This window comes from Labrus bergylta, chromosome 5, assembly GCF_963930695.1.
Source record: "Labrus bergylta chromosome 5, fLabBer1.1, whole genome shotgun sequence".
NCBI classification, from domain to species: domain Eukaryota; kingdom Metazoa; phylum Chordata; class Actinopteri; order Labriformes; family Labridae; genus Labrus; species Labrus bergylta.
In genome coordinates, this window is record NC_089199.1 from 17,573,075 (window position 1) to 17,597,955 (window position 24,881).

Below are 24,881 nucleotides of genomic sequence, written 5' to 3' on the forward strand. Positions count from 1 at the left end.
TCCTTCAATAAACAGTCGAGAGAAACGGCATCCAAACAGTTAAACAAATTTTATTATATACACATTAGAAGAGTTGCTTTATCAGACAAACTACAGGATCAGGTATACCAAGAACTAAGATGAAAGACCCGTTGCTGTGACGAGAAAACATGGCCGCAGTCGTTACATGTTGATAACTCTTGACAGCTTCTGGACTCTATTGAGCAGCAAGTCGCCCTTCTTGATGGTTTCCTGGTACTGCCAGTTTTTGCTGTCAGGTCTGAAAAGAAAAACAGGAAGATGTTTATCATCCTGCCTGGGATTAATGACTCATTTTTGGAAGTATTGAGCAGTGATATTACCTATTTGTTTCCACTATCTCATTCACTTTGTCAATTTTACAGTGGAGACGGCCGGCAGCTATGAATCTGGACAGTTCCCTGAGGAAGGAAAGGAGATTTTGATCAGTAAAGCACAAAAAAACTAAACAATGCTCTTAAGCTTAAAGCCTATTCTTTGTACACTTACAAATAAACTGTAAATGGGAGGGAGTTAGAGGTTTAATACCACTAGTGTTTAAGTTCTCAAATATTAATAAAGTCAAAATTTAAGCACCCTAAAATGTTGACACTAATGATCCCAGGAAGCTTTATTTAAAATAATAGTTTTACAGTGAGTCAGTGATTGTAATGTGTTTGAGGAGAGAAGCGGGCATGCTGGGAACTATTCAGGTCATCTCTAACTATTTGTTAAACCTGTTATTTTGTATGTTTTGCTCTCAGCGAGTCCCTCATACTTTATCAAGAACAGATGTTGATTTTCAGCCTAATTGATGAAATAAGTGCTGAAACAACACTGATCCAACATGTATCTTTATCTGACAGAAGGTTGTACATGAGGAAAAAGGTTCAACTACTGTCGATGATTAATTTCTCTGATGTCACCAGGGTGTTTAATATGAACACGAGTCTGCTGGCACTTACTGGTCGATGAACTCTGTGCTGACACCAAAGGCCTCGGCCATGTAGCCCAGGGTGAGCGAGCGGTAGGACTCTAGCAGCTGGCTGTAGGCCTGGATCCTCATCTCCCTCACATAGTAGCGGTAGTGTGGCGCAAAGAGCCAGTCCTTCTTCATCTCCTGCTCCACTGTGGCTGTGGCAAACAAAACAAGTCTCACATTTGTTATTGAACTACATACAAGTTCGTAGAAAAAGAGTTTGTGCCTATTTTTCTTTTTGCCGTCAACAATAGAACATTTTCCTCACCCAGAGACTGGAAGAAGACAGAGTAACGGCACTCATACAGCGAGAACAGATACTGGCGGACAGATGGCAGACTGTGAAGCACCTCCAAGATCTCTGCTCCTTTTATTACCTGAAGAACAACACATAACATTAGAGCAATACTGCACACTTCAACAGGTTTCCACACTCATAACCTTAATAACGATAGATCACAAATCTTGTACATGAACAGTATAAAGTTAAATGTGACGTTCTCTTTGGAGTCTACCTTTTCACGGAGGTCAGGCCTTTTGAGGGCGATCATACAGACGTAGACGGTGTAGGTGACAAAAGTCTTGTAGTCCATGAGCTCATAAGAAGTGAAGGTGGACACTGTGTCGAGGAAGAGCTCAGCAGCTTGTTTGAAATCCCTGATGGCCACACAGTACAGGCCCTGGTACACCTTAAGACGATTCCTCCGGTCCCAGTCTCCCCCCTCCTCAATGAGGCTGTGGACACAGAGCGGTGGATGAGTGCTGAACAGATTGCTGACTTTGTGGATGGAGATTGGAGACCGTTCAAAACAAGGAATTTGTACCTTTTCGCTTTCTCTGAGTTGCGTGTGATGAGGTCACTGTCCATGTAGAAGAGGCCGATCCTCAACAGGTAGAAGACAATATCTAGTCTGTGACCCAGAGCCACCGTCTTGTCATAAGTCTTCCTGAAGGCTGTCAGGGCGCCCTCCTGTGGTCACAACAAACAATTTCTTTTTATCTTCCATTGTTGAATTTTTAGGTGGTCAGCTAGCCAGAGCAGTACATGTCATTATGTCAATCTTGCCAAAGATTTTAAAAAAAAAAAAGGTCTACATAAACAGCATCTAAAGTGATATAAGTAAGTTAAACAATACTTTTTTTTTGTTTTTAGGTTTATTGGACTTTTGATGCCTTTATTTAGAAACTGATGTCTCGCTTGAAGAACTATAGCCTCTGTACAAAAAGGAGGCTAATCACTATGCTAAAATGAGACTGATGTTCACTCCCATCAAAGAATTCTCCAGAATTTGAAGTGGAAAAATCTCAGTAGGTAAGATTGTTTTATAAATTAGATTTTTTCAAGAATCATTTGATGTTGGCAATTGACAGTTTATACCAACACAAGTGTAAAATGTAACTGAAATTAACAAAAGAAGGAAACAAATGTACCCAAGAAATATGAATATAACCAACGTGTCACATTTAATTTTCTACAGGTGATTATTTATCATGGGTACTGGCGCACAAATACATGCACGTACATGTGCATATTTACACTTAGACATATACGGTACTGTGAGATTCCGAGTTCCCTTTTCCATACCTTTGACTTCTTAAAGTTCATATTTGAACATTTTATAAGATCTTGAGATTGAGTTTTTTTGCCACCTTTTTGTTATTTGTTTCAGAGCTAAGGTTTGTTTTTTTAATGAATTTGAAAGTTCCCTTTGATAAACTTAAAAACCTCTATTCATGCGATCTGTTAAAGGCAGAATATTCAATTTTTCACACTTAAATATAATATAAATCAAGTATATCCTCTGAAAATAACTCTGTGAGTCATGGGTGTAACACCCGAGTCCCACTGTCTGTGATGTTTTCAGAGTCCTATCTTCAGTTTGTTTACATTGCCAGGACGGCCGGCTGGCTCATCCCCTCTCGTATAAAAGTTGTTTAATTGAGGGACTAGTACATACTGTACTCACTGCTTAATTGAAGGTCACATAAGCGTTTCTAGATCACGCTCATTTCAGGTAAATTTACATGCAGTGTGAAGATACGAGTAAAATGAAGAGCGCTAGCATTAGCATGCTAACACAACAATGTAGCGCAAGTTGTTTTGGTTTCATGCTGGTGCTCAAGGGCGACATCTGCTGGATCAAAGAATCGCATATTCTACCTTTAAAGTAAATACTGTCACCCAAGTTTCTCCAGCGCTGAAAGCTTGCACCTCCTTTAATTTCAGGTGTCTTTTTCCGTTATGTTCACAGTGTTTGTGATAAAATAGTTATGTAGTTTATTCTACCTAACATTACTGAACTAAAGGACAGGAATGAGCTTATTTCTTTAGCTTCACGTCATTAAGTATTTTATCTGTGCAGCATAGAAATACTTACTGAGACCTGGTAATGCCAACCCCTCACTGGATTTCAGTTCCTTCAAGTTTTTTTATCACCCTTGGTTTTTTGTCATCCTGTATTCATTTTCTAAGAGTGTTATCCCAATCCTTCAAGTTTTGGCTTTATACAAAGGTGGTACACTTTGGAACAGAAACAAGAATCTTGGTGAAAGCGTTGTCATTTTATTTTTTTAATTCACTCGAGAGTATAACTGGTGTCAATATCATTATTAAGCTATTTCTGTTTCCTTTTGATGTCTGTCTAATCCGTTCTTCATGAACCTATTTTAACAAACACTACAGCCGATTCAAGGTGGTATTGATTTTCTGTTTGTAACATTGACACGTTGCCAATGTTACAAACAGAAAAAACAGCACAGTAGTACATCAAACACCCAACCAGGGCCAACTTTAATTTTTACACTTTCGATTACATAATGCCATAAAAAAAAAAAGTCTGTTCAAGAGACTGGTGACTCTGGTTAATATTTAGGCTAAGTTACAACTATGCAGCTGTTACGATTGTATAGCCAAAGTTAACTGTAAATGTGTAATATTGTTAAGACTGACTAGTTACTAACAGTGCCGAGGCTCATTACATTTCTCAGGTTACATTTGTTTAATCTATACTTTTTTTTTACAATATTATAATTTAATTGTACCTTTGAGGTTGTTTAGAAAATGTAATTTATTCCCTTGATTTTTTTACAAGTCAGAATGTGCTGTAATCTTCATCAAACGCGCCTACAGGCCCCGGTGTTAGCTTAAAGTTATAACTTACTGTCCCTCTGCCCGATGATGTTAAATATCCTGGAACAATAAACCATATTAAGTACGCTATAGTAGTGATGTTACGTTTGACACCGAGGCTTGTGTCATTTTCAGAGAAGCGCGTCATCGATGACAAACGAGGCCTCACTTCGAGTAGAACTACGTCATTGATTTGTTTGTGTTTCGGGTTGTGGATAAAAGGAAGCGAAACCCACTTGTCATGTCTCCTTGTGAGTTTGCGTTAGTTGGTTGTTGAGAGTTGGAGTTTTGGTTCTATTTTTTTCGAGAAATGGAGCCTGCGAGAAAGAGGAAAACGTCTCCTGTTTGGGAGCATTTTGAGTTATCATCTCCCAATAAGGTAAACGTTAAAACAAAACATTTGTTTAGCGGTTCCAGGAACCGAACCGGAGCCTCTATGTGTAAGTGGCGCTGCCATCCATTATGCTACAAAGCTTTCATGTATTGCCATGCTGAAACGCTTCCATTAGTTGTTACTATTTCTGTCACTATCATCATTATCTCTGCTCATTATCGATGGCTTATTATTTTGATTTGAAGGTGAAGTGCTTGGTGTGCTTTAAGGATCTTTCTTTCAATCTTCCTTTTTTCCTGGACTTGTAGTTAACATTGGTCCTCAAACTTGTTGAACAATAGATTTATATATATATTGTTGTTTCATAAGCTTGATAGGAAATCATAAAAAAATAAGATCACCGAATGATAATATGATTATATTAACTAAGGTATGTTATAAAGTAATATCACGTGAATCATTATTGGTTGAAGTAGTACAATTTGCTATAACATGTCAGTAATGCAATGGCATGTGATGTGATCAATAATAATTTGGCAGCTCTAAATTGTTTTGACCAGTAGGTGTCACTAGTGTACACTGTGTTAAATGAGGCCTCGAGTAATGAATCTATTTGCGATACAATTGCTTCACAAAGCCTCATTTCGCCTCACTACGCTATAGTTCCTTTACATTACAATGAAAAATGTGGTTATGGGATGCCATAATTAAATCCTATTTCTGTGAATCTGGGAAGTAAACAGCAGCTGGGTGGTTAGAGTTTTTCTGGCTGGGAGGTAACTGCAGTACAAAGATAGATATTAGAGCAGTCGTGTTTCAGGTGTGTGTCTGTGCAGCAATGGCAGACAGTTTACATTGCTCAGGAGTCAGGTAGGAGGGACCCTTAACAGAATATATTTAGACTGGAGGTCAGGTCTTAACTGAATGTTGTGTGTGCTGACTGAGGAGGAGTTACCTTGTCTCCAATTCTGATCAGATATTCGGCTCTGGCCATCATGGCGTCTCGGATCTCGCTCTCTCCCAGGTTCTTCTCTGCATCCTCCAGCACATCATCCAGGCGCTTCAGCTCTTCCTCGTTGGCCTTCTTCATTTTACTCAGGAGGTCACTGTCCTGCTGCCACTTCAGATCCTTACACAAACCCTCATAATACGGTGCCATGTCTACAGAAAGAGGTAGAAGGGTTACCTAACATGTGTGTTCAAATGATAACTCTGAACTGAATTCTCATATTTGCCACACAAGGAGGTTTAAAGCCCATTATTCTGCAAAAAAAAATTAAATAAATAATATAAATAAAATGCATAAAAATAATAATATAAATATATAAATACAATATATATATAAATAAATAAAAATATAAAATATATATAAATTAATTAATAATAATAATAATAATATATAAATAAATGTAAAATGAGTCATTCAACGACAATAATAATAATAATAATAATATATAAATAAATGTAAAATGAGTCATTCAACGACAATAATAATAATAATATAAAAATAAAATGTAAAATGAGTCATTCAACTACATGTCATTACAAGCTAACTTTAAAAATACCTTCAATGTGTTGCTTGTTGGCTAGCTGACATTTGCTATAAAAAAATTTTTTTTAGCTAGGATGCTAATTCCCCCCAGATAGTCGCTATGTTTTGATTAAAAGTATGTATTGGAGCTCATCAGCATTTAAGAGACAATTATGCACCTAGTAAAACATGTATGTATACACAGTTAAGTCGTTTTTATCTTGTCCTGCCTCCGCTACAGAGTGCAGTTTTATGCTAACTCACTGTTAGCTTTGATAGCGTCCATGAGCTCAGTCTTCACTTTCACGTCCTGTCGGTGACCGTCCATCGTCAGCAGAAACTTCAGCTGTGCAATCCTCAGGTCGGGGTTCTTGGGCAGACCCTCTTCCTCCAGATTCTCGAGCGGCATTTTTATCCAAAAGTACAGTAACAAAGATAGTAACTAAAGTCTTTCTTTGTGCAGACACAGTCCACTACTCGTCAACGATGACTACGGAAAACACGGAACAGTGTTGTTTCCGCCAAAGCGTCAGTCAACGAGGGGAGGAAAGAGCGGTGATCAGCCTGACATTTAAACAAGCAATTCAATGTTCACTGCCCTCTGCTGGACACATGTGAAACCACAGCTGGCCTCCTTGTTATAGACAAAGTATCTAGTCTACTGACTGACTGGTTTGAAACCACTACTATAAAATCAAAGCTATCTATCATAGGCCTACTACATTGAGCTTTATCTATAAAAGGCTACTATCCAATACACTCATTAATGAAAAGCTACATTTATTCAATACACTTATTAATGAAAAGCTACATTTATTCAATGCACTTATTAATGAAAAGCTATATTTATTCAATACACTTATTAATGAAAAGCTACATTTATTCAATGCACTTATTAATGAAAAGCTACATTTATTCAATGCACTTATTAATGAAAAGCTACATTTATTCAATACACTTATTAATGAAAAGCTATATTTATTCAATGCACTTATTAATGAAAAGCTACATTTATTCAATGCACTTATTAATGAAAAGCTACATTTATTCAATACACTTATTAATGAAAAGCTATATTTATTCAATGCACTTATTAATGAAAAGCTACATTTATTCAATGCACTTATTAATGAAAAGCTACATTTATTCAATACACTTATTAATGAAAAGCTATATTTATTCAATACACTTATTAATGAAAAGCTACATTTATTCAATGCACTTATTAATGAAAAGCTACATTTATTCAATGCACTTATTAATGAAAAGCTACATTTATTCAATACACTTATTAATGAAAAGCTACATTTATTCAATGCACTTATTAATGAAAAGCTACATTTATTCAATACACTTATTAATGAAAAGCTACATTTATTCAATGCACTTATTAATGAAAAGCTACATTTATTCAATGCACTTATTAATGAAAAGCTACATTTATTCAATACACTTATTAATGAAAAGCTATATTTATTCAATGCACTTATTAATGAAAAGCTACATTTATTCAATGCACTTATTAATGAAAAGCTACATTTATTCAATGCACTTATTAATGAAAAGCTACATTTATTCAATGCACTCATTAATGAAAAGCTACATTTATTCAATGCACTTATTAATGAAAAGCTACATTTATTCAATGCACTTATTAATGAAAAGCTACATTTATTCAATACACTCATTAATGAAAAGCTATATTTATTCAATACACTCATTAATGAAAAGCTACATTTATTCAATGCACTCATTAATGAAAAGCTACATTTATTCAATACACTTATTAATGAAAAGCTACATTTATTCACTACACTCATTAATGAAAAGCTATATTTATTCAGTACACTCATTTATGGCAAGCCGTTTAGGAAATATAATATATTGAATGAAACTTTGAATATATTGAATGGAAGTCTGTAGTGTTATTTCAGCTGACAACAACAAATTCCCAAAAGCTGGATGCACAAAGTGCACTCAGCAAGGTTTTGTTGAAAATTACTACTCTTAAGCAGTTAAAGTGTTCCAATAATTGATTATCTTCAAGTCTACATTCCAAATTATTCTTCTATTATTATTATTATATATTCAAAGTTTCATTCAATATATTCAAAGTTTCATTCAGGGCAGTTGTGGAAGGTTGAGGGTTCGATCCCCAGCTGAGCAACATGTCCGTTGTGTCTTTCAGCAAGACATTCAACCCTGAATTGCTCCTGCTGCTTCAGTGGCAGTGTATGAATTGGATGAGTTACTGCTGATGGATGATACTACATAGTGATCACTACCATCAGTGTAGTAGCTCGGTCTTTAGGGACTTGGGTTGGGAATCGGAGGGTTGCCAGTTCAAGTCCCGGCACAGACCAAGTCCAGAAATTGGCCTGGTAGCTGGAGAGGTGCCAGTCCTTCCTGAGCACTGCTGAGCTGCCCTTGAGCAATGTTCAGGAGCCCCCACTGTGGGCAGCTCCCTCACTCTGAGACCTTGCCATTAGAGCATGTCCATAGGATCCTGTTTGTGCATGTGTATGTATTTCTGCCTATTTTTGTGTGTTAACTAGACAGAGTGTAAAAATGAATTTCCCCTCGCAGGATCAATAAAGTATAAATTATTATTATTATTAACCGCCTTCACTCCTAAAACCTGTTTAAAATTAAATTAAAGTATGGAATTTGAAATTGGTACCCTTTTGAAAAAGAAATGAATTCCTAAAGGAAAGGCTATCATTACCCTGGGAGGAAGGCCTATGATAGTTTTATAGTTCACAATGAATTGTACAGACTTTATATCAACATTATACAGACCCACACATGCTGATGGTTCAGTCTATGACATTTTAGTGATGTAATGTGATAATGAAATTACTATATTATTACTAATTACATATATCATATATCAAACTGTATTGTGGGCTCATGTTTTTTTGTATGGGTGGGATATGTATGTATATGTATGCTCCCTGCTGGGATGAATAAAGTATATCTTATCTTATCTTATCTTATAAGGAAAGGCAGGCTAACGTTATTGGTCTAGCACATTTCCGAAATGGGGACAATTGTATTTACTTTGCAGGGTTATAAAAAAGACAAGAGGCATAAAAGATTTACAAAGTACAAAAATACAGGTGACTTGAGTGATAAAGAAGTAAAGAAGAGTACACTTTGAAATAGAATACCTCAGCAAATACTCCTAAAATGCAACGTGCAATTAAAGAAATGGAAACAAAATGTTGTTGTTGTTTTTTGTTTTAAGGTTGGCAAGTGAAACGTTTTTAGCTTCACTTAAAATAAGTCAGTTTCAGTGATTTTCTGATACCATCTGGGATATCATTCTATGGTTGTGTTCTTTGGATACAACATGTGTTTTCTCCTTTGGTAGAACCAGCTGGCTAATCCAAAGACCTTTTAGTTAAAGCTCTTTTATAGTCCATTGCAGTGTTTTGATCCACCATACCAATGTGTTTACGGGTGTTGTTTGAACATATTCATCTAGCCCCTCTTATGTTTCAGACAGTAGAAAATGTGATGCTAATCTTTAAATGAGTCTGTGATAATGTCAAGATTTCTGCCTTAATTCTTTATTAGCATGTCATCTGCATCATTACACCTGCATGGTTCTATTGTTATTTTGTATTATTTGACCTAATGGAAGAAAAAAGGTGATCAAGTGAAGGTCAACAGAGAGGATCTAACCAGGACCATTGTGAAGTCCTTGTCCTTAACATCTTAGACACACACACACACACACACACACACACACACACACACACACACACACACACACACACACACATGGTGTGTTATCGCACATACAACCAGTATGCTTCTATAGCCACGAAAGTAGAAACAATTGCTCCCACTGCACACACACACACACACACACACACACACACACACACACTCACCCCTGTAAAAGTTTTATGGGTGTTTTTGCACAAATATAGCTCTGCAAATTACTTCCTACTGAAGAGTTTCCTTCTAAAAGAAATGAGTTTATGACTCATACTTATGACTTATAGATCAAGTCAAGTGTTAAACACCTTGTTGTGATGCATTGCTAAAAGTTTCTAAAAATGTTGTGTTGAGACCACAAAGTGAAACCACATCTGATGAGGCACCGTAAGACTTGTTTTCTGTGAATTTAAAAGTATTCATATATCGACATATTGATTGGATGCTGATATACAGTATTACAGTCAGCCCTGTAGAAAGAGTTAATATCATTCATTCAGACTCCACAGTACTACCAATTGCTAAAACTCAATTTTGCAAACTAGGCTGGTTTTATCTAAATACTTAACACAATTCACAAAACCACACACCCAAACTGCAAAATACCTCAGATATCCTGCAAAATGAAGCACTGCAACCAAAACTATCATTATCAAAATCAAACTTTTGCACCAAATGGCACACACTTCATTCATATTACCAGATTTTTGTCTAACCAACTACACACTGTTGGGCATAATGAAAAGCACTTTCATCTTTAGTATGCTTTGCCATAATACTAAAATAGTTTGAATTGTAGAAAATTCTTCAGATTGTTCACATGCACAGAAATATTTGCAGATACACACACATGCTGTTTATTTTTCACCAAACAAGTCAGTGCTACATATACCAGTACAGTAAAACGGCTCAAGTTGGGCTGCACTCTCTGTCCAGCCTCTCGCATTGTCAGCCCATAGTTGATGACATGATCAACTAAGGTTGCTCTGATTTCATTTGAAAGTTGTTGTCTTCTTTGGCCATGAACTCCTCTACCATCTCTACCCTTACCTCACACTGTCATTCTCACCTTCCCTCTTTCTCTTCCTCTTCCTCTTCCTCTCTCTGCATCGTCTTCCCTTGTTTTTGTAAAAAAAAAAAAAAAAAGAGGCTCACTTGTGGTCTTTTCATAGTGCTTACTTCCTGATTGAAGTGATAACAATTAGCCATTGAGGTGTTTGGCCAGGTTGCATATACATTGGCCAATTAGCTCATGTAGTGTCATTTTGAATGGCAATGTTTTTAAATGGCAAACATGTGACTTTATGTCAGATTGTTGTGTCTTATGCAGAGAACTGTGTTCAGTGCATTTAAAAAGTGTCATTTTGAATTGCAAAATGTGTGTAAAGCAGAAAATGTTTTTAGACTTTTGGAGACTTCAGAAGATGTTTTGCTCTCTCTGTGTGTCAGTTTAAATAATTGTGCTATGCATGTCATTTTAGTGTGTTAGCAATTGGAAAAAACTGGTAAGAGGGTTTTCTTTTTTTGACAACAGTCTTACATTTTTCTGAAGGACAGCTGATGTGAGAGATTCCACCGTGAGAAATAAACTTTTTAAAACTTTTTTTCATCAATGCACTCCACCGGGCAGATGAGTAACTCACTCGGGGAAGATCATTGTCACATTATTTTGTGGTCATAAAGTCTAAAAAGTTAATGATAAGCAGCCTGAGTACTTAGCAGAGTCCAGTTTAGTCTGTACATATGCTCTGTATGGCCCATGACAGTGAGGACACAATGGAATCAGTGCTACAACAGCTGGTAGGTTGTTGTTGTTTTTTTACTGATTTTTACAGAAATCATCAAATGTGATACCATTGATTTTAAAACCAATACTGTACTCATTTTGCTAGTGATGCTTGAATATTTCACAGAACAGTTGACACAGGGACACAATGTGATTGTGCAAACATCTTCTTTAACTGTTATAAATGATGTATTTATCCTTTAAAATGCAGACATTGATCTTCAGCTTCAGCCAAGATAAGTGTCAGAGAAATATAATTACATGATGTTCAAGGCAAGCAGGTTGTTTTGTCACTTTGTCATGGCTCAGTGACTCAGCTGAACCAGCATTTTTGGCTGAGTCATTCAAGGTGGTCAGTTCCTGAGTTATTAAAGTCATCTTGTCATTCAACATGAAATGAATACACCACTGAACACATCAAGATTTTGATATCCTTTTACTGCAATACTCTAATTATGATGATATACAAAAAATCTCAATCTGCCACCATTGCAACAAAAATTCAAGCGTGTTTCAGTAGTAATAGTGTAAGAGCTTTTTCTCCCCTAAACACCTGATAGAGTTATTTTCATCAAGTGTAAAGGTAAGAGGGGCAGTGTGACTTCAAAGCTCCTGAGTGTGGAGCTTTGTGGAGCTCGGGTTCGGTGTCAGATGAAGTATACGGCGCTCCACAGAAAAAGCCTAGGTTTACATTTTCCACAGAAAAGATGCACAGAGTGTTTAAAGAAAGCAGGATGAGATTTTTCATTACGAATCACTATTTAAGGTTGGCGCCCATGGCCTGTAGCTGTTAATGTCGCCCCCCAAGTACCGAGGTGGTCATCGTCCTCCTAGCGTGCGGCCTGGGTTGATATCAGACCAGCTGCTCCTTTCCCGGTTGTCATTCCATACTCTTTCCCTGGTTTCTTACTCTATCCTCTGTCCTATCAAATACAGGCATACAATCCCAAAATATATAAAAATAAACACTATTTAAAAATACTGAACACATTTAGGAAAGTTCTTAACAGGAGCTTCACATATATGTTGAAAAAGGTGATATGTATAGAGGCCTAGAGGAGTTTTGTTTGTAAAATAATTTAAGGACGCAATCTTGAGATCATTTAAGTTTGTCAGGAAACGAACCTCGTTATCTGGAGATAAGGAGACAAGCAAGGAGACATGCTTAATGCTTATCAGAGATCAGTAGCCATTTCTGCATGATAAGTGGCATCGACTGGAGCAACTGATTCAAGTAGTCTACTTCAGCTCATGTCTGAGAGGTTTAGTTCAAGATGCTCCTGAAAGTCTTCACAGTGATCTTGAATTATGAACTCTTATTGTGTTCGCCATGATTCTGTGAATTGAATGATCTTGTGTAAAATAAAAGTTTAAATCTTTGCTTTAGAGAAAACAACATACCAGAGTCTTGTGATCTTCAGATAATGATTTCAAAAAATCATTGCAAACACTGATGTTCTCCACTTCTGAATGAATTGTATAGCAGTTATAAATAATGTATCAACCCCTGAAACCATCCAGCCACCAGCCTTTGGATTCATTTACATCGAAGTCAGAAAAAAACAAACAGATTTTAATATTGGTATGATGTCATTATTATAACAATCAGAAGTGTAATTATTGAGTTAAACGCTGAGTGGTCATTAATGGAGGTGTGTAGAGCAATTTTGCAAATTATCCAAGTTTTAATTCTCGTTAAGAAGGAATTCATTCCTCTTCAACAAAACAAACACGAAGATGTCTGAAATCATTTATTATTTTTGAAATCTGTGTAAATTCTCAGTATTCACCAATTGACTTCCCTTTTCAATGAAAGGTGTTTTTTTTAATGTACTTATATAAACTCATGTAAGTATTCTTATCTTTAACTTGCACTGTTGTGTGATCTTGAGCGGCTGGGGCTCAGTGGTGGAGTCGGTCGTCTCTAAACCGTAAGGTCAGAGGTTTGATACCCAGCTCCTGCAGCCAGCTGTCCTTGGGCAAGACACTAAACTCCAAGTTCCTCCTGCTGCTTTGTCGTTGGAGTATGAGTGTGTATGAATGGGATTAGTTAGTTCTGATGGTCACTTCACATAGCAGCCTCTGCCAACGGGGTGTGAATGTGTGTGAATGCGTAGGTGTGATCAACGTTGTAAAAGCGCTTTTATGGAGTCAGCTGTTATAGCTATTTCTCTGTAAGTAAATTCCAATTCATCAAGCACATCAGCCTGTGGATATTTGTGGAAAATTAAGCTGAATTTGAAAAATATATCTGCTAATGAAAGAACCCAACAATTGATTTGCTGCAGCGTCACAGTTCTGTAAAAGTTTCCATGTCTTGTTGTCTTTATGAAGTATAGTGACCCAACCAATTCATGGTAGGTTGTCCCATTTTTAAAAGACAATAAAGAGATGTAAAGTTACCTTTTGCATATCTTTCATACACATTTTGTTCAATATTCTGCCCTGCATACCCTGCACAAAAAATATTCTATATAAAATTACAGAGGTTTTATTTTTATTTTTTAGTCAACAATTTCTATCTCTTCATGCTTTAGACTCCCAATTTGAGCTTTTTCTGTTTTTATTTGACTTTGTTTGTTGTTATGCACCAAAATACAACGGTTAAACTCTTGTTTGTGAAAACCTGATTCATATTTTATTACTCTACATCTTGAGGCAGAGCTATCACTAGTGCTTACATGTGAGTCTGGGTTCTCTTATCAAACACACAAACAACATGACAGAAATTAAACATGGAGGTTAAAGTCTTTCGAATTGTGGTATAAATAAAAATAAATCTGTCCTCGTAGTCTTACTGAATGTGACACATGCATTTTTGTCCAATCCACTGTGCTCTTCTTGGCTGCAGACCCGTGGGAATGTTCTGCTCCTCATCATTATTTTGGGGTTCAGTGGAAGCTTTCAACAGGGATATCAAACCACTGGACTCAGTTCTCCCTCACCGGTGAGACACAACATGTGCAGTTATTCTTTTCATCTTGTTGTTTGTGTTTTAAACTTTGCCTCCTTCCTTTTGACAAGAAAATAGGAGGATCATTTTCCCTATTTTGTCATGAATGAAGCTAAATAATGCTCTTTAAACCTTCCACTGCAGTTCATACAGCGCTTCATCAACAGCAGCTGGTATGAAAGATACGGAGAGCCCCCCCCTACACAGACCATCACCATGATCTGGTCCCTCATTGTCTCCCTGTATGCGGTTGGAGGACTATGTGGAGCTATGAGTGTCAAATTTATCACAGGCACGCTGGGAAGGTTAGCGACAAAGACTAAATGTAGTTTTGTCTCCTATAGCCTTAAAAGACTCTAAATGACATGTGTCCCTTCATCAGGAAAAAGGCAATGATCTTCAGCAGCTGTACAAACATCATTGCAGCTACCATCATGCTGACAAGTAAAGTTGCCAAATCATATGAAATGATTATCTTGGCAAGGATCGTGTATGGCTTCACTTCAGGTACGACACCTCCTGTGAGCGGTTTAAAACGCTGTATGTAAACACATCTCATTTACCCATAGACTGTACAAAGATTATTATTTACAGTCTGTATGTTTACCTGACTGTCTGATCGATGCTCTCTCTCTCTCTTTGTACCTGCAGGTTTAACATCAAGCACCCATTTAATGTACCTGGGGGAGATTTCTCCCAGGAGGTTAAGAGGCGTAGTGACTCTTACCTACTCCACTTTCTTGTCGCTTGGCAAACTGTCAGGGCAGTTATTTGGACTAAGGTACGCCCCTTTTCTTTTCAACATGTGCACCATGTGAACAGTTGTATTATTTTTGACACACTTCTTTCTACTTTTCATATTTTATGAAAATTCGGTTAAGGTAAAGGAAGGCATCAGAGTTGAGTTTTATATGAACATTTTTTGTGTTTTGCTTCCACTCAGTCCTAACAAGTGTACATAAACATCCTCTAGGTCGTACTGTTAAAAACATACGTCTATGTTTTTTGGGTTTCTCTTTTTTTTTGAAGTGAGATCCTCGGCCGTGAGGAGCTGTGGAACATCCTCCTCTCGGTCCCCACAGTTTTCTCAGTGGTTCAGATTATAGTTTTGCCTTTTCTTCCTGAGGCTCCCAGATACTTATTCATAGAGAAAGGTGATGATAAAGCCTGCAAAAAAGGTTGGTACATTTCCTCACTTTCATGCACTACCTGACCAAAAAGTCTTAAACAGTCTAAATATTGAAAAAAAGAGCACATTGTGTGATTATCTCCACATACAAAAATATATTTCTTATGTTTAAAGGAAAGCTATCTAAAGGAGAAATTATATTCATAGAACATTTAAGATATTTAAAAATGGCATGTCGTAGAAAACAAACACAAATAGACAGTGGCGATTTTAGACTCTGTTGGGGCCTGAGGAAATAATTAATTGAGCGGTTCCTCAAACCAGCCCCTAAACCTCACTCTTATGTCTGCCAGTGTCCTGTCGCTTACTCATTTTCCTCTCCTTTCCTGTTTCCTCTCATATAGACCGAACATTCCTCTTCATTTTTTCGTGGTTGACTTTCATTGACAAACTTTGGTTTGCTTTGCAGTAATGAGAGAGAGAGAGAGTGTGTGTGTGTGTGTGTGTGTGTGTGTGTGTGTGTGTGTATAAATAAATGAGTGTCACACTCCAACCAAAGCACAAACACGTTAACAGCAGTATGCAGGAGAGAAGAGAGTGGCCGTATCCGACTTGCCAAGTACATACTCAATCTTTCAGTATGCAGTAGGCAGTATGCAATACGTACTATCCGTGCTGCATACTGTTAGTACCTACTATTCAGTATGCACACACAGTAGGCAGATATTTGTTCCTACTTCTTCTGATTCATTCAGTAAGGAAGTGACGTCATTTACGTTTCCCGAACCGGCCGCATCCACCCGTTTTTTGTTTTTTTTTTGTTTAGCTTTATTCAAGAAGAGTAATGCACATATACAGTCAGGTAAACAAAAAACAATATCACAATGTAAATCAAGTAAAAGATTAAATAACTAAATAACATACAGTACATAAAGGAAAGTACAAATGAAAGACAGTAATATACAGAATATAAAATAAACCAATAAAGACGCATTTAAATAGTGAAATCATTATTTAAATAGAGGGGGAAAGGTTTTATAATAATGCAGATATTTGTTATATTGTCTGTTGTTAATTAAAAGTAGTGATTTCAGTCGGGACTTTAAATTAAAATGAAAAATTGATTAAATTAATCCACGCTAGTTTGTTTTGATTTGGAGGCGGATGTGACGTGACGATTTTCGTTTAATTTCGCACAGCATTGTGGGTGGTAAAATACAATTCATTTCCTGAAAGCACGCATCCGATCCATACTGCATAAAACCCGGAAGTTAGTATTCATACTGAAATGTTCAGTATACTGCGCGGACCCAAAATATGCATACTGAATGACCACAAAAGTTCAGTACTGAATAGCACGTACTGCATACCTAACTGTGACTATTTGGAAAGGGCCCAGGTCTGCTTTGTAGACTCCCAAACCAGCCAGCTCAGGTGTGCTGCATTAGAGTCCTCCCTGACTCCACCCACATCTACCTGCAATAAGGAGAACACAGCCAGCAAAGGGAGACAAACAGGAAGAGGCCAACCTTTAGGCCGTCACACTCCCCCCCATAAGTCAAGGGTTCTACCCTGGACAAAAACAATAATTACAGTAATAGGTAGCTATCAATAAGTACACATATTTTGTATCTACAAACACATTTGACAGATTGCACTTTATGATTCACATTTTTTGTTTAAATGTTCTAATACTCACAATAACTCCAATAAAACTGTCCTCACTCTTGACACACCTCGCCTGTCAGACTCAGCATCTCCAACCTCAGGAAGGAAGAGTTACAAAGGTGCACGTGACAGAGCATCAGCCGTTATATCATCTTTTCCTTTTAAACAAAGCCCATCTCGTGAGTCTCTGATTTGGATTTTGCAGAGAGTTCAAAAATGTTAACGGGTTATGATCAGTCCATACACTGATTGGCATTCCGGAGTCAAGGTAGACATAGAAGTGCTGTAAAGCCAAAACCAGTGCCAGCGCTTCCTGTTCTACAACAGAATAGTTGAACTGATACGAAGTAAACTTCTTGGAAAAGTCATGCTCAATCAGAGTTGTTTTTGAAGGAGTGTCCTGAAATAAAGATGGCTAAACCTGTATCATTGCAATCAACTCTGAACGTTTGTCAACACAAATCAAATGGGCCAACAACATATCTAAATTCTGAAGAGTTTCAGAATTCTTCAAACGACCACGGAGAACAGAATCATCCGGTGTTGTCACATCCTCCTCCCCCCCCTAAAGATGACTGTACCCCTGTACAGGAAGCCAAAATAGGACCTACTTCTGAGGGAGAAGAAACCGAAGAAACCGAAGAAACCGAAACATCTGACTTAGGCTGAGACAAAGAACGCACATAATAAGGCTTCAAATTGATGTGGCAAAGTTGATTTCTTTTTCTTCGATCTGGCGTTGCAATCAAATAGTTTTGCTCAGACAACTGCTGTACTACAGTATAAGGACCCACAAACTTGGCTTGAAATGGTGACCCAAGTATTGGCAATAAAGCCAGTATTTGATCGCCCACACTAAACTGATGCTTCTCAGAATGCTGGCCATACAGATGCTTCATCTTAGCCTGAGATTTCACTAGTTTTTGTTTTGCTAATTGACCGGTCATATAAAATCTGTGTCGGAAACCAATTACATACTCAATTAAGTTCAAAGGAGGTTCCTGCACCATCCACTCATCTCGAAGCACAGTCAGAGGTCCACGTACCTTATGACCAAAGACAAGATCATTAGGACTGAACCCAGTGCTCTCCTGACACACGTCCCTTGCAGCCAAAAGCAATAAGCAATAATTCATGCAACGCTTAGCAGGGCAACGAAAGTGAGGGCTGTGAGATGGGGCCCCCTTAAGGAGGTTTTTCTGTGGTCATTGCAAAATTTGCAGATTTTGGGCCTCTGCTGTGGTTTAAAGTTTGTCAGTCTTCAAACAGTTGCCTGCCTTGCCTGTCGACAAACAGCGCCTCTGCAAATAGATTGGTAATTTATCATTCATTTGGCCGATGACTGTGACTGGTAGCCAAGCAACAGAAACACTTACCTGCTCTCTTACTACTCTGCGCCTGTCGACACAAATCAGCAAACAAGCTACAGTGTTTGACTTGAACTTATCTGTTTGCTTTGGTGGCCTGTGATTTTGGAAGTACCATGTAGGAACATTTGCTGTAACATTAATTAGCAGCATTTAGAACACATGACTAAAGGTGGAGTGATACACAAAGTTTGAAGCCCCGGTTGATGTTGCCTCTTGTCCAATCAGATGATCTGGTATTAAAAAACAATGTGTTGAATGATCAAGTCATAATACAGTCAAGGTTGTGCTGTACTGAATCTATCAACATGGCGGTGATTATCGTTGGCCTGCCTACGATGGAATAACAGTCGTTTTACAAGCAGGCTATAGATGTTAACTGTAAAAAGTAAAAACCTCTTTTTGTTTTTTGTCTGTTTAAATATTCATTGTGCTCCACCCTGTAAAGTAAATAAAGATTGTACCTTATAGGAGACTGGACTGTTGCCAAGTAGCAAATAAACATTTTCCTGTACACCTGATTCTTTGAACAAGTTTAAACATTACAGCAGACCCGATAACCCTAACCCAAAGCATTCAAAAAAAATGAAGAAAAGTGTAACATTTAAGAATAAAGAGTCTGTAACAGTTGCTTATGTTGCCCGAGTGATTCAGAGCTACCACTTTGATCAGCTGTGTGAGGTTAATTAGGAGTATATTCAGATCACCAGAGGCTGACTGATACTCTGAGTTCAAAGTCACATTACTGTAGTTCTCTGTATCAGCACTCATGGATAACCCTCATGTCCAATAAAACTGCTTGCTTGACCCTGACTGTAGTTTAATTTGGCATACATCTGATCTGAAAGTGTTGGTTGTGGACACATAATGGATCATAGAGCCCCTTTTCTAACTGTTAACTTTCACTAAGGGAGCAGCTGTGGGTCAGTGGTAGAGTCGACTGTCTCTCAACCGGAAAGTCAGGGTCTAGTTCCCGAGCTCCTGCAGCCACGTGTCCAATGTGTTCTTGGGCAAGACACTTAATCCTGAATTGCTTTTGCTGCTTTGTTGGTGGTGTATGAATGTGTATGAATGGATTAGTTAATATTGATGGACACTTTACATAGCAGCTGTGAATGGTGTGACAGGTGGTGTAAAAGTGTTTTGAGAATTCAGAAGACAAGAAAAGCACGGTATAAGCTCAAGTCATTTATCATTTATTTACCCCAATGAGACATTCATTTTTTCTATTTAGACACACAATAAATATAATTTGAATGTGATTATAGAATCTTATTTCTCAGTTGTTGAGTCTGTGTCTCTTGTCTTCCCCATCCCAGCTCTGCAGAGTCTGTGGGGTCAAGGTGACTATAAAGAGGAGATGGAAGAGATGCTGGCAGAGCAGGAGGCCATTAAGAGAGCACCACCGAAAACCCCTCTGCAGCTAATGAGGGACAGGACTGTCCGATGGCAGCTTATCATCATACTCATCATCTACTTCTGCAACCAGTTGTCAGGAATGTCTGCCGTAAGGATGGAGCTTTAATTATTCATTTCATGTTGATCTTGAGTCAGAGGAATGATGAGTTCAGCCTCTTCTAATAAATGTTTCTGTGTCTTCCAGATCAGCATCTTCTCCTTTGACATCTTCTTGAAGGCGGGTATACAGAAAGACCAGATCCGCTATGTAACCTTGGGTCTTGGATTAACTGAAATTCTCACCTTCATCTCCTGTGTGAGTGACTCTCTTAGCTGGACATGCAAATGATGCTTCTAATTGACTCCCAGACTGTTTTATAGGAGTGATACAGTCTTGTTGGTAGCTTGATGAAGCATGAACTGTGGCCAATATTAACATGTTCTGAAAAAATCAACATGACAATCCATTGACATCTGTGCAGCATAGCTCCAAGCTCATTCAGATAGTGAAGTCAAGTCTGCTGCTACACTCGACTGACACACTCTTCTTATGGTGTTGAACTAGAGCTGTCATTGTTGCCCTGCCTATGGTAAAACGACTTGCCTTTAACTTAAAGTTTGTAAAGTTGACTAAAAAGAGACTGGTTGCTGCCACTTTAATGTCCATGCTGGACTGTGGTGATCACTGATGTTTTATACATGCACACCCCTTCTCAAAGCCTGCATGCTCTGGACACTGCGTATCATAGAACTTTGAGATTCATCATTATTTTTGAAGCCCTCACTCATCACTGTTCGCTGTATGCTCGTTGGATGGTCTTCATTGTTCACACGTAGTCTCAAACACACACACACACACACACACACACACACACACACACACACACACACACACACACACACACACACACACACACACACACACACACACACACTTGTATTCTTATCTATATTGAGCAGAAGAGTACAGGAACTTACTATCTTTGGTCCCAGTAACTTTCCTTAGGGTGCATTCACACACTGAGCTGTTTGGGTTGTTGGAACGAACTCTGGTGCGTTTTGTCTGAGAGTTTGTTTGGTTTGGGGGGGTGTGAATGCTTAAATGTACTCTGGTTTGGGGCCAAAGAACCAAACTCTGGTCTGCTTGAAAACAGGGTTCTCATTTCTTCCACTGTCCTGTTGTTTACTTTGGGGTCTTAATGCAGCATTAGCCACTGAGCCACTACAGCCCCAACTAGTGGCAGGTGGCTATGGTACTCAACATTTGCCAGGCTTTGGTGTGCTTTTACAAAGTGCATTGTGAAAGCAAATCGAACAAAATGAAAATGCAACTATGTGGCAACTTCACCCGAGTCCACCAAACTTCATGTGAAAGCAACCTCGCTGTCTGTTCCAAAGGACAGAGCTGAACTGAGGAAAACGCTGTTAAAGTTTGCTGCTCCCTTTACATGAAACAAATGATTAAAAAAACCTGATACTTGATGAGTTGCAGACACTTGGCCAAGAGATTTGTAATCTCTCGGCATGTTTCCTGGTTTAATCAAAAAACAATCCACTGGTCCTGTTCATTTGGCATTTGAAAAGCCCCATCTCCAATCTAACAGCCATCCACTCTGTGTTTCCACTGAGTCCACCTTGCAGTAAAGTTCTCATCATCACTTTCCCCTGCTTACTGTGCTGAGCTCGGTGTTTTCTTTGTTGGAGGGATGAGCGCAGTGGAAATAGTGCAAACATCTAACTTGTTCACAGTCAAAAATCACATGACTATCTGTTACATGTGAGCTGGCTCACTGGATCAATTTTATTTATTTACTAGCAGATTGCAAAAACCGGATATAAAACATTGATGTTGGGTTTAAGAGGGATATTTAAACTAATAAAAAAGGAGCATAAAGTGAAGTTGACTTCAGCACACTAAAAAGCTCACAATTTTACAAGAAGAATACAATTCTTAATCTCTCTCTCTCTCTCTCTCTCTCTTTCTCTCTCTATTTCAATTCAATTTAATAAGCATTATTGGCATGAATGTAACAATACAATACTGCCAACGCATCACAAATAACAGAAGACTACAATAATTTTAATAATACAAATAATAATGATAAATACTAAAATGTAATTGTAACCTCTCTCTCTCTCTCTCTCTCTCTCTCTCTCTCTCTCTCTTTCTCTCTCTCTCTCTCTCTCTCTCTCTCTCTCTCTCTCTCTCTCTCTCTCTCTCTCAGGGCATGGTTATAGAGCGTGCAGGGAGAAGGGTGTTGTTCTGGTCTGGTTATGGTCTCATGGCTGCCTGCTGGGTGTTTGCCACAGTCACACTCACTCTGAAGGTAAACCTGAATACTGACAAGCCATGTCATGTGAGTCAGTCCTAAAGCGACAACTCATAACAAATGTTTTCTCTAGACTCGTTATAAAGAGACCAAGGTCTAGAGTATACTCTTTTTTATTCAAAGGTTCTTGTCACTGAAATGTCTAAAAAAAATTGCACAAATTGCAGGACATCGTCTTCTGTGATTCAAATACATGTTTCTTCATACAGGATTCCAGCGATTGGGTTCCATTCATTACTTCTGCGCTGATCTTCCTCTTAATCATCTTCTTTAGTGGAGGACCTTGTATGTACTTGTTTTGAGATGAATGCTGCAAAGTGATGTGCTATGATTCAAATATAAAGACACTTGCTTGAAAACATAATGAACTGCATCACCGGTTTTTGACTCTCTGGTTTACACAGCGGGATTGACGGTGGCTCTCACCAATGAGATCTTCATCCAGTCCGATCGAATCGCAGCGTTTGTATTAACAATGATGGAGCGCTGGTTCTTCATTGCTTTTGTAGGCCTTGTCTTTCCATTCATTATTGTGAGTACATCAAATACAAAAAGCAACACACTATTAATTGATTTATTAACCAAATGAATATATTTCATTGTGTATCAAAAGACAATTAATATTTCAGCACTTCCATGAAACTCTTAACATTAACCTTTTTATCAATGTAAGTCTGGATGCCTTACACTGTGTCTCCTCTCTCTACCAGAGTGCCTTGGACTCGTACTGCTTTGTGCTGTTTGCCTGCATTTGCCTGCTGGGTTGTGTTTTTACCTTCATTTTCCTGCCTGAGACTAAAGGGAAGACCCTACTGGAAATCTCCAAGGAATTTAGAGCCATCACATTCTGTGGGAAATCCTTCTTAGAGGAAAAAGTGATGGAGACCAAGTTATGAAGAAGTCCAGATAAGCTATTATTTTTAGCTAATATGAGACTGTTAGACTACATGGACAATATTTACTTTGTGAAGTATTTAAACCAAACTTCAAAAACATTGATAAATGAACACTGAACATTGTATACTACTGAAGGGTAAAGCTGTACAGCTGAATGAGACCACATCAGCTGTGACAGACAGTCACAGGTAGAACAAATTATAAAGCCTGATCTCCCAGTTAAAGACAGAAGAAAACCCCACACACTGCACACCTTACTCAGCAACACAATTTATTGATCAAATATAAATCTTCTGGTCTCAATGGACCTTCATCACAAGTATTTTTCTTTTTCAAGACTGCAGCTATAATTCCTCCAATGAACCTGCATCCAAGATATTTACTTCTGTGATTACATTTTTGAAACAAAAACCAGATGGAAAATATTGCGATCAGATATTTGTGTGATTTCTGACTGACTGCAACTTATGTAACGTAATTATTAGCGTCCAAGCTTATATGCTAACACTGGCTACCTAATGAATCAAGCATGCTTTAGGTAGCCATAGTTGGATTCAATTGAAAATGCATGCCTTTTTGCTGTAACAATGCCGTGTGAACTGTCACTGTCTTTTAAACAGTGGGGAGGGCGGGTAATCTTCCAGGGATGGACTCACATCCATTAAAGGTCACATGTATCACACTCCTTTTCAACAAGTTTACATGAATCTCAGAGTTCCCCAAAACATGTCTGGGAAGTTTCTTGCTAAATCTCCACTTTGATCCTGTATTTCATCATGCATATAAACCCCTCTATTTCAGCCCTGCTCTGAGCAGGCTGTTTCTGTGTCTGTAGCTTTAAATGCTAATGAGCTGGGTTTGACCACGCCCCTCTTGGCTGGGGCTTTCTCACTCCATGTCCTATTGTTTACGGTGAGAAGGCAGACATAGAGGGCAGAAGAAACACATAGCTGTGGGGGGGGGGGGGGGGGGGGGGGGGGGGGGGATACAATGATAGGATACATACCAGAGCACAAACTAGGGGAGACTGTACCGAGGAGTAGAACTGTATTAGGTCAAATAGTGATGTCTGTTCGAGGCAAACATTCCTGGAACAAACTACAAGCTCATCTCAGAGACTGTGACTGTAACTACTCAACCTTTGAAAGAAAACTTTAACATTTATCAAAAACAAACGTATCATGTACTCATTCACAATATCTGTCTGCTCCTCTGATGCCTGATCCTGGGGGGCCTTCTGGCTCATCCTGCATTTCAACCTGCCAATTATACAAGGGTATGTTGTTTTTTAATGTAACAAATGTGGCTATTTTGTATGGAAATCGTTTGTGTGAGTTCTTTTGTGTGCTGTCTAATGGACTATCCATAGAGGTGTATTGTAAAAATGTTGTAAGTGCCTTAAGACTACTGATGAAATGTAGCTATTTTGTGTTATTTCCGGGATGAATCATCCATTGTTCCCTTTGCTCCCCCCAACAGATTCTGCTAACTGTTCTTTGACCACAGCAGGGAATAAAATGAATGGAGACTGGCCGACACTGGACACTGTCCTCTTTTTAAAACTTTGTATCAGAGAGATGTGTTTTGGTGTATTGTTGGCCTTTGTGTAAATCATCATCATTTGGCTCTGAAGTTCTGTTGCTGTATTTCACTCTA

The 24,881-nt window shown here is 38.2% G+C and overlaps 2 protein-coding genes across 2 annotated transcripts; one reads left to right on the forward strand and one right to left on the reverse strand.

Moving 5' to 3' along the window:
• Positions 1-34: 34 nt before the first annotated feature.
• Positions 35-6,488, reverse strand: psmd6 (proteasome 26S subunit, non-ATPase 6). Its single transcript, XM_020661354.3, has 8 exons — positions 6,236-6,488; positions 5,396-5,601; positions 1,801-1,946; positions 1,492-1,711; positions 1,245-1,353; positions 963-1,131; positions 342-419; positions 35-259 (listed from the first exon to the last, which is right to left on the reverse strand). The coding sequence occupies exons 1-8, from the start codon at positions 6,378-6,380 to the stop codon at positions 163-165; spliced, it is 1,170 nt and encodes a 389-aa protein (XP_020517010.1). The 5' UTR covers positions 6,381-6,488; the 3' UTR covers positions 35-162.
• A 4,952-nt stretch (positions 6,489-11,440) lies between these two features.
• slc2a9l1 (solute carrier family 2 member 9, like 1) lies at positions 11,441-24,198 on the forward strand. Its single transcript, XM_020627026.3, has 12 exons — positions 11,441-11,497; positions 14,335-14,430; positions 14,581-14,741; positions 14,819-14,943; positions 15,088-15,217; positions 15,466-15,614; positions 19,920-20,107; positions 20,204-20,314; positions 22,224-22,325; positions 22,538-22,613; positions 22,733-22,860; positions 23,039-24,198. The coding sequence occupies exons 1-12, from the start codon at positions 11,441-11,443 to the stop codon at positions 23,222-23,224; spliced, it is 1,509 nt and encodes a 502-aa protein (XP_020482682.2). The 3' UTR covers positions 23,225-24,198.
• Positions 24,199-24,881: the final 683 nt, after the last annotated feature.

Coding starts and splice junctions, on each gene's coding strand:
- psmd6 (XM_020661354.3), bottom strand. CDS start 6,380: ATGCCGCTCGAGAATCTGGAGGAAGAGGGTCTGCCCAAGAACCCCGAC. Junction 5,602..6,235: donor GGACGCTATCAAAGCTAACA/GTGAGTTAGCAT, acceptor CTCTTTCTGTAG/ACATGGCACCGTATTATGAG. Junction 1,354..1,491: donor GGCCTGACCTCCGTGAAAAG/GTAGACTCCAAA, acceptor GTTGTTCTTCAG/GTAATAAAAGGAGCAGAGAT.
- slc2a9l1 (XM_020627026.3), top strand. CDS start 11,441: ATGCTCTGTATGGCCCATGACAGTGAGGACACAATGGAATCAGTGCTA. Junction 20,315..22,223: donor TTCTCACCTTCATCTCCTGT/GTGAGTGACTCT, acceptor TCTCTCTCTCAG/GGCATGGTTATAGAGCGTGC. Junction 22,614..22,732: donor CTTCTTTAGTGGAGGACCTT/GTATGTACTTGT, acceptor TGGTTTACACAG/CGGGATTGACGGTGGCTCTC.